Raw genomic sequence first — 8,122 nt, forward strand, 5'->3', positions numbered from 1 at the left:
ATAGTTGACTTATATCTAAAATGTTTTTGTGCAAAAGACAATTGACATCGCATCGGCTGAGCAAAAATTGCAGAAGTTCTAGTATGGTAGGAGTGTGTACTACCAAACACAATTGGTGGATCTAATGGTAAACGTTGGTACTTGAACATTCTATGCAGAGCACAAAGAGAGCGATACTGGACTAATAGTTCAAAAGGTAACCAGTTCAATGAGTGGTAATGATGACTAACATGGTCATACTTGTGAAGACATCTACACAAACGGACAGCACGGTTCTGCATACGTTTGATGCGTTCAAATGAACAATGTGGCAATGAAGGACCCCACACAGGCAGGCAATAGATCAAGTGAGAAAAAACTACACTTTCTGCGAGAGTTTTCAAGAAGTCCGGGAAGAAGTCATCTGTAAGGACATGCCGATGTTTACAAAGCAAATGCAGATAGTATGACATGGATTTACACACTTTTGAGACATGGTAATACCATGTTAAACGCTCATCAAATATCAGACCAAGGTATTTCTGTTTGGGCACCACAGATAGTATAACATCATCCATCATAATTGGTGGGTAACCATGTGGCAATCTTCTATTAGACACTCTAAACCACATGACAGATGACTTGCTGTAGTTCACTGTCATCTTATTAGCACTGGTCCACTGGTCAATTAACTTCAACTGACTATTCATTAATGAAGCTACATCATCCTTAGTAGGTGCACTGCATATAATAGTGGTATCGTCAGCATACTGTAGCAGTAAACTGTAGCAGTAAACCACCGGTGACTTGAGATGGTAAGTCATTAACATATATTAAAAATAAGAGAGGGCCCGATGCACTGCCCTGAGGAATGTCGACTTAACACAGTCTGGCTGTACTGGTGCGGCTACCTTTAGCCAACTCTGTAGCAATGGTGAATGGCTTGTGTAATTAACTGAAGTCATACTGGGACCAATCAATCATGTTTATCCACTTTGTAGTATAATGCCACGTAAGTACTGAAGCTTCCATACAGGCCTCCTGCAAATCTATGAAATCATAGAATGACCTGGACTGGGAATTGAAGAATGTGGCTTGGTGGACCAAGTGTTCTATTAGCTAGTTGCAAACACACTTGCAGGACAGTATGGTATGGTATGGAATACATCTAAAGTCCGTTCTTTCAAATATACGACTCAGTACAAGGTCACGGGTCGTTGAAATCAGTCACTAAACAAACTGGATAAATCATGCACCAGCGTCCAATGTGTCACTACCGAAAATTCGCCGAAATACGGCTCTTGCAAACTCTTCAAACTTTTGTTATTGTCCTGGGAGACTTAACTGCTTCATCCTGAAGTGAAGTTAGCGACAAACAAACTACGGACACACCTGCTCGCCATCATTGTCCTTAGCAACCGCACTATGACGCAAACCGAAACATGGATGTTATAGTGCGCGAGTTCCGTTTCCAATCCCTACGTGTATAGTATATCTATGTTTAAATCAGACGACGATATGTGGGTAATCCCGTAACCACGTTGTCATCACGAGAAGCGTGCAAAAATTTAATATCTGCGGTCACAACATTTACTCATATTTTTTTATAATATCTAATAAGTTCCAGTATTCCTGTCCTGAATCATATATTGCTGTAGCAAGAGTCCCCAGTGTGGCCCTGGACCCATTCTTCATCAGCCATTGTTGAAACATCTGCACTGCTTGCTCTTGTACAGACTGTGGGTTGTCTCTCTTGATGGAATACAACTTGGGCTCACCAATTCCTAGCATCCTACCTACAGGTTCCCACTCAGCTACCATATTCATTGCTAGTTGCATAAACATCTTGTTGTGAGTGCGTACTGACTTAACTGGGTCTGAGTTAGCTTTAAGGTCAGCAAAGCGACTGTTCTCTTTGGAAGCCAAAATCACCTTTTTGCCACGCTCTGGCTTTTTCCTTCTATTCTGATTAGTCAACAGTGAATACAATGTTTGAAAATCTTCACTGCTATCTTCCACATGTCTAGTAAGATCACAATAGTCAATACAGAAACTACTAGATCCTTGAAGACAAGTTGGGATGTATGCCAAAAACTTTTGGCTGCAAAGAAATACCGGTATGAAGGAATGGCTACGTGCATCCATGAGATTATATGTGACATTGCCTTTTACACCACTAAATTTACCAGTCAGATGATCATTAAACTTTTCAGTGATTATACACAGAACCAAGTCAGATCCTTCGAGTGCCTTTTCATGCCAAATGTTCCAATTACCGGTGAACTCATCCTTTATAAACAGATCGAGAGTGATGTCCACATCCAACTTAACCAAGTGGGATGCAAACTTACATATAAGATCTTGGAATTCTGTATCATTGTCACCTGTGAAATGTAGGATAAAAACCTTTTTGGGAGCTGGATTGTTGTCTACTCTTTCATCAACATAACTCCTTTCCCTTTGACTGTCATTCATACCTGACTGGTACTGCTCTGGTCTTTCTGAGCTAGATGTAGCACTGTCAAGTCCGCTCATATCACTCGGTTCAGTTAAGGAGTTACCTGGAGTATCTACAACCACTTCTTCATTTAAATCATGTGCATCATTGTTATAAGACATCAGATCTGGGGCGTTGACTGTTACTTTGTGATCGCCATTAGAATTTGGTTGATGGTTTCTGTTCTCTGTGACATCGATGTTGGCTTCATTTTCGTTGATATTAATCCCATGTTTCTTTAATCGATCATCTGTCAGAACTAACCGTTCTGGATCTCTCCCAGGCAGCATAGTCGCTACCGATGTACTTGCCGACTGATCCACAGGTGGCCGAGTGAGTGACTGTGAGGGTGGATCCATTCTTTCCGAAGAATTTTCTCGAACGCTTCCCACGTGAGCACGAAATTGTTAGAGGAGAGTGTAATGGCAGACGAAAATAAGACGGAAACTCCTTTAGCTGAAGACAAGCCAGTCCAGGAAGACTTGCCAAAGACAAATGGAGAATCAGCAGGTCCTCTGGAAACGACTACACCTGAAACGCTAGCCATGCCTTCTCCAGTCAAAGCAAAGTAAGCGCAAACACGTGGCACGAATATGCCACACCGTTTATTTGTGTTCTTGCAGGTACGACTGGTACCAAACAGAGTCGGATGTCATCATAGCCATCATGATAAAGAAGGCTTCACCGGATGATGTGCACATTGATTTTACTGAAACATCGGTATTGATAAGTTACACAAACTACTCAATAAAATACCCCCTTAGGTTAAGCACTGACTTTACAATTTATTGTGAAAGCAGAGGAGGTTGGTCATGCGTCATCTCATGATCTCAAAAAAGGGCTTACCTAATTCAACCTTCACACCTTTTAATATTCTAAAAACGGATTGTATATCGATACCAGATCATCCCAGTGCCCTTCTCAATACAATGCGCTGCTTTCCTAGCTGCTTAACAAGCCTCAACACCTTGCGTCATAGTCCTATGATGCGTGACCAACCTCCTCTGTTGTGAAAGGTGTTATGTGCATTTATAAGTTTGTTATTGGTAATTCATGTAAAGTACCCTTTGAATTTTGTGTCATCACCTATTCACAGTGTTCTATTCACTCTTTGTAGATCAGTGCCACTGTCAAGTTACCATCAGGGTCAGACTACAGTCTAGAGCTGGATCTGGCACATCGCATAAATGTGGCTCGTTGCCGCTACAAAGTGCTCAGTACAAAGGTAGGCTGGCATGGGTTGGCTGTAGCAGTTGAATTCCAGTATAGTATAATTTCTGTACTAAATGTGATCAAAGTGAACATTGCTATTAATGAGAAACAGGTCAAGGTTGTGCCAAATTGTCTGCAAAATAGCAATTATTGTCTTTAGCACTAATAATATAAAATATTCTTTTTAGATTGAGATCAAAATGAGGAAGATGGAGGGTCTGCAATGGACATCGCTAGAGCCATCAGATGATAAAGCGAAGTCATCAGTCAAACAGTTCCAACAAGAACAAGCAACTGGAGGTATCCATGTGTTGCCATGGTGCCAGCCTGTAATTGTTATATGGAATACTAGGCTGGCTCACTATGCATCATTGACATGCCTGATGATTCTTCTAACATTGTTACATACATTTTTGTAGCTTAGTGCCAAAATGGGGAAATCATTTTCAAAGGGGAAGTCTTAAGGATTTTTTTTGGTGAAGGGACTTTACAATTTTGGTTTGTGACATGTGACATAGTATAGTGGTTATAATGACATTAAATGTGTCGTTTTCTATGGAGATGAGTATTTTCCTGTACTACAAAGAACAACCATCCAACTACTTGCAATACTACTATAGGTGCTTGTGTGTAGGGAACTGTTTTGTTGTACCATTTTATGTTTGTGTATCTTGTCTCCTTATTAATACAGATCCTAAAGGGGCACACAAGTACCCATCATCCAGCCATTACACAAGAAACTGGGACAAACTGGTCACTGAGATTAAGAAGGAAGAGAAAGATGAAAAGCCAGAAGGCAATGAGGCAATGAACAAACTCCTACAACAGATATATGGTGATGGGAGTGATGAAGTTAGAAAAGCAATGAACAAATCATTTGTGAGTTCAGTACTAGTTGACATAACTACTGGGATGTACTGAAGAAATATTGTTGGTTGGTTCACTGGTCCTTTGCAGTACACTTGATTTGCAGGGTGAAATATGAGGTTTCTAGAGACCTTTACAGCATGTAGCTGCCAGCTTTGGTGCCTTCGTGAGACTATTTGATAGCACTTAAAATTAAATACTTTTATCAGTACTTCTTCTAATACACTTGATGCAACAAGGCATTTTCCTAAGAGGCAAGTTTATTTTTTAGAGGAGGCAAAGTGCCTTCTCCCCTCCCTAGAAAAATCCTGTAGGTATACAGTATCCACGATATGGTATCATTTGAATGCTCTGTAGTGACTTTCATATTTTTATTGCCAAGTGTCTGTTATCATGAGGGTAGGGATGATGTGATTTGATTTCCTATTTATCAATTGAAGTATAACTTTTGTATTTCCTGCATGGTCATTGGGTAAAGTTTTTGGGGAATGCAATTGTGTTGTTATTATTTCCCAATATGGCACTGCTAAAAATAGTTGTTTGTGATGGTACTACTTCCCGGAGTGCTCAGGTTGAGGCATGTCACATTGGTCACCCTTTAGGTGGGCTAACCTTATAATCCTCATTAGCAAATAGCATGTTTTACAATGGCCAGTATAGACAGATGACATGTTATATTATGAAGTGAACAGATTAGACAGGTTTTGCTGTACAAGTAAAGTCTATAGCTTTTAAGCTTGACCTATGTATATGGCATCCACTTTCTATGGAGATGACCAAATGCTTCCAAGTGGCAGCTAACTCAAATACAGTAGTGCCTACATGTAGATACCTGACCTCTTATTGTTCCTCTAGACTGAATCTGGAGGCACTGTTCTTAGTACAAACTGGAAAGATATTGGCAAAGAGAAGGTTGAGGTGAAGCCACCAGATGGAATGGAGTACAAGAAATACGAGTACTGATGATGATGGACTAAGCAATTATGATATTCGCTGTTTTTTCTAACTGAATCAATAGTTTGCATAGCTGTTCAATAGTTCTGGCATGTATTGGTTTCATTTCTTTTTTTGATTATATAATTTACACAATCTTTTTAACAAAAGTTGATGTACAAATGGAGGGGTGGTTATAAGTTGGGTTAGCTGTGTGGTATGACTCGAAAAGTATCATTGACAATTTTCCAGACGTCTCCAATTTTCTTTAATACAAAATGATGTGAGAAAATTTCCCATTGGCTGTTACTCTCTTCGTACTTCACCTCACCTTCACAAGTGACTATTACAGTTGATTGCTCACCAGTAACTTCTAAAGAAGATATTTTAAACCTTGCGTTTTGAAATTTATACAGCTTACCTGAGACTGGTTGACAGTCTACTGAATGGAGCACGTGCTCACTGCTGGGTAGTGCCTGGTAGAAGGAAGTTATCGAACTGGAGCCCGTGTAAGCATTTCCGTTCCACAACACCACCGAATCATCCGAGTAGAAATGTGACATTAACTGTAAAACGCCAAAATATAGGCAATTCTAAATAATGCGCTAGTGATACTGAAGATTTTAACTTACATTCCGTTTCTTATCCAAGTGCTCATAAAATAGCTTGTAAAAAGTTTCACCAGCCTCACAAGATTCGCTTAATTTAGCATTAAAGTCCATTATTAAGTGCAGAGATCACCCAAGAATTTATTTACATGTAATTAATTAATACAATATGTATTTAGAAATACAGTTCACTAGCCACTCCCTATATTCACAGTTAGTAAATTTTCACGTGCCGTTGTATACAAGACGATCATGGCTTCGTTGGAGGTGCCAGAATCCAGCACTAGTGCATTGTTATCGAGGCTATTGGGTAAAGACGAAATGCAGAAAACCGTCAGGGATAACGGGGTGATTATCAGCCGCCAAGGAACAATCAGAGGCGTCCAAGACAACGTCAAAAGTACAGTCCAGAATTTCAAGAAGATGAAAGAAAAACCAGATGCTTCTCCTATGTTGCGAAGAGCATTGCAGGTAGATAGACTTGTAACTGTTTAGTGAGAATAAAATTAACACTCATAAATAATTGTGTTTATTCGGTATTGTTTGTTGTTTGTGCAGGAGGAATGCGAAGATGAGACGGAGGGTAAACGGGGCCAAGTGGTAGTGTATGTTACTAGTGTACAGGCAGTCAGGAGCACGTATGATGAATGCAAACGCGTCATACAAATCCTTCGAAATACACACGTAATGTTTCAACAAAAGGACATCTTTCTACATCCCGATTACCGCAAGGAGCTCACGGAGAGACTTGGTGGTAAGACACCAACAGTTCCACAAGTAAGAAAATTGGTGGAATGTTTTGTAACTAGTGCTGTAAATTGTTTACTATGCACCTTCTTTCTTTGTGGTAGCTTGTCATATTCACACATATTTAGTTTGCATAGTTTGAGTCATATTTGCTGTTCACACCCAATAAGTTGATATTGTAATAAATGAATGCTATTATTTGTCACCATAGGTGTTCTTAAAAGGAAGACATCTTGGGGTGAGTTACTGTAATGTAGTCATGTGGGATAGGTGAGATCATTCATGGTCCATTTGCTATAGGATGGGAATGCTGTTATAGAAATGAATGAGCAATCAAAGTTAGCTCCTTTAGTGGAAGAATTTCAGGTATATTGTGTAACTTGATGTAACACATTATTATTGTTCACATTGTAGTAATGATAACTTTATAGTAGTGCACCATGGCTTGCCTATTAGTAGCTGCAGATATACACACCTAATCACCTTTGTGGTACAGATATATAAAGATGTCCTGAAGGCTTTTGAGACAATACTAAAAGTCTGTGCCGGTTGTATAGGCATTCTCGTTTTTAACTTTTCCACATTAATCAAAGGCTTTTTTAGTTGGGAAGTGTAGGATATTATTGTTTTTGTTGTCTTTATTTAGACTGACCGGTTGGAGGAGTGTGAATTATGTGGTGGACATCAATTTTTGCTCTGTTTATGGTGTCAGGGAAGCAAGAAAGGCATCAGAAATGCCTTCCAAGACCTCAAATGTACTGTCTGCAATGAGAACGGATTACAAAGATGTCCGGAATGTTCATTATGAACTGTCATCACCTAACGTAGCTCCTCTAAAGTCAAACTTGGTGCAAACCTTATTTTTAACCTTCAACATAAATGACTGTCATAAATTTTTAACTTACCAAGTAACCAAATATGAGTACATTGTATTTTACTGTCTTATTAACATGTCACTGTAATGGAAGGTGTTAATGTGATAAGGGAAGGTGTTAATGTGATAAGGGATAAACAAAGAATGTATATACTTACCTGTCAAAACTAGCAAACTTCAAATATGGTGAGATTGGTATGAAGTAACTTGCTAAATATGGTCCACTGGTCATGCAGTAATTTGGTACACAGTATTGTTTTGCTAGATCACTTATTTTAAGTTCAAACAGCATGTTGTAGTCAGAAGTATTTAGAATAAAGACGTTAAAAGAGCTGAAATTTGATACATGCACTGGGTTTCTTTCTGTTAAGTACAATACAAACATGGCCATTTTATTATTTGAAC

The 8,122-nt window shown here is 39.2% G+C and overlaps 4 protein-coding genes across 5 annotated transcripts; 2 read left to right on the forward strand and 2 right to left on the reverse strand.

Moving 5' to 3' along the window:
* Positions 1-1,518: 1,518 nt before the first annotated feature.
* LOC136239453 (uncharacterized) lies at positions 1,519-2,897 on the reverse strand. Its single transcript, XM_066030193.1, has one exon. The coding sequence runs from the start codon at positions 2,833-2,835 to the stop codon at positions 1,570-1,572; it is 1,266 nt and encodes a 421-aa protein (XP_065886265.1). The 5' UTR covers positions 2,836-2,897; the 3' UTR covers positions 1,519-1,569.
* On the forward strand, positions 2,840-5,658 carry LOC136239454 (protein SGT1 homolog). Its single transcript, XM_066030194.1, has 6 exons — positions 2,840-3,044; positions 3,100-3,196; positions 3,594-3,701; positions 3,877-3,988; positions 4,380-4,567; positions 5,411-5,658. The coding sequence occupies exons 1-6, from the start codon at positions 2,899-2,901 to the stop codon at positions 5,516-5,518; spliced, it is 759 nt and encodes a 252-aa protein (XP_065886266.1). The 5' UTR covers positions 2,840-2,898; the 3' UTR covers positions 5,519-5,658.
* LOC136239457 (NTF2-related export protein 1-like) lies at positions 5,411-6,280 on the reverse strand. Of its 2 annotated transcripts, XM_066030196.1 has the most exons (4): positions 6,121-6,280; positions 5,910-6,054; positions 5,820-5,861; positions 5,411-5,754 (listed from the first exon to the last, which is right to left on the reverse strand). In XM_066030196.1, exons 1-4 carry the CDS (start codon positions 6,208-6,210, stop codon positions 5,723-5,725), a joined length of 309 nt encoding a protein of 102 aa, XP_065886268.1. In that variant the 5' UTR covers positions 6,211-6,280; the 3' UTR covers positions 5,411-5,722. The 2 variants fall into 2 exon arrangements, with proteins under 2 accessions (XP_065886268.1, XP_065886269.1); XM_066030197.1 differs by having other exon boundaries at positions 5,411-5,861.
* LOC136239455 (glutaredoxin domain-containing cysteine-rich protein 1-like) lies at positions 6,269-7,804 on the forward strand. Its single transcript, XM_066030195.1, has 5 exons — positions 6,269-6,567; positions 6,655-6,873; positions 7,055-7,081; positions 7,144-7,209; positions 7,490-7,804. The coding sequence occupies exons 1-5, from the start codon at positions 6,349-6,351 to the stop codon at positions 7,649-7,651; spliced, it is 693 nt and encodes a 230-aa protein (XP_065886267.1). The 5' UTR covers positions 6,269-6,348; the 3' UTR covers positions 7,652-7,804.
* The last annotated feature ends 318 nt before the right edge of the window (positions 7,805-8,122 follow it).

Source organism: Dysidea avara, chromosome 11, assembly GCF_963678975.1.
Source record: "Dysidea avara chromosome 11, odDysAvar1.4, whole genome shotgun sequence".
Taxonomy (NCBI): domain Eukaryota; kingdom Metazoa; phylum Porifera; class Demospongiae; order Dictyoceratida; family Dysideidae; genus Dysidea; species Dysidea avara.

Excerpts from the sequence above, each read along its gene's own strand:
- LOC136239457 (XM_066030197.1), bottom strand. The coding sequence starts at position 6,210 with ATGGACTTTAATGCTAAATTAAGCGAATCTTGTGAGGCTGGTGAAACT. Across the intron at positions 6,055-6,120 it reads ACTTGGATAAGAAACGGAAT|TTAATGTCACATTTCTACTC; the intron begins GTAAGTTAAAAT and ends GGCGTTTTACAG. Across the intron at positions 5,862-5,909 it reads AGACTGTCAACCAGTCTCAG|AAGTTACTGGTGAGCAATCA; the intron begins GTAAGCTGTATA and ends TATCTTCTTTAG.
- LOC136239454 (XM_066030194.1), top strand. The coding sequence starts at position 2,899 with ATGGCAGACGAAAATAAGACGGAAACTCCTTTAGCTGAAGACAAGCCA. Across the intron at positions 3,045-3,099 it reads CCTTCTCCAGTCAAAGCAAA|GTACGACTGGTACCAAACAG; the intron begins GTAAGCGCAAAC and ends GTGTTCTTGCAG. Across the intron at positions 3,702-3,876 it reads ACAAAGTGCTCAGTACAAAG|ATTGAGATCAAAATGAGGAA; the intron begins GTAGGCTGGCAT and ends TATTCTTTTTAG.
- LOC136239455 (XM_066030195.1), top strand. The coding sequence starts at position 6,349 with ATGGCTTCGTTGGAGGTGCCAGAATCCAGCACTAGTGCATTGTTATCG. Across the intron at positions 6,568-6,654 it reads TGTTGCGAAGAGCATTGCAG|GAGGAATGCGAAGATGAGAC; the intron begins GTAGATAGACTT and ends TTGTTTGTGCAG. Across the intron at positions 7,082-7,143 it reads TAAAAGGAAGACATCTTGGG|GATGGGAATGCTGTTATAGA; the intron begins GTGAGTTACTGT and ends CATTTGCTATAG.
- LOC136239453 (XM_066030193.1), bottom strand. The coding sequence starts at position 2,835 with ATGGATCCACCCTCACAGTCACTCACTCGGCCACCTGTGGATCAGTCG.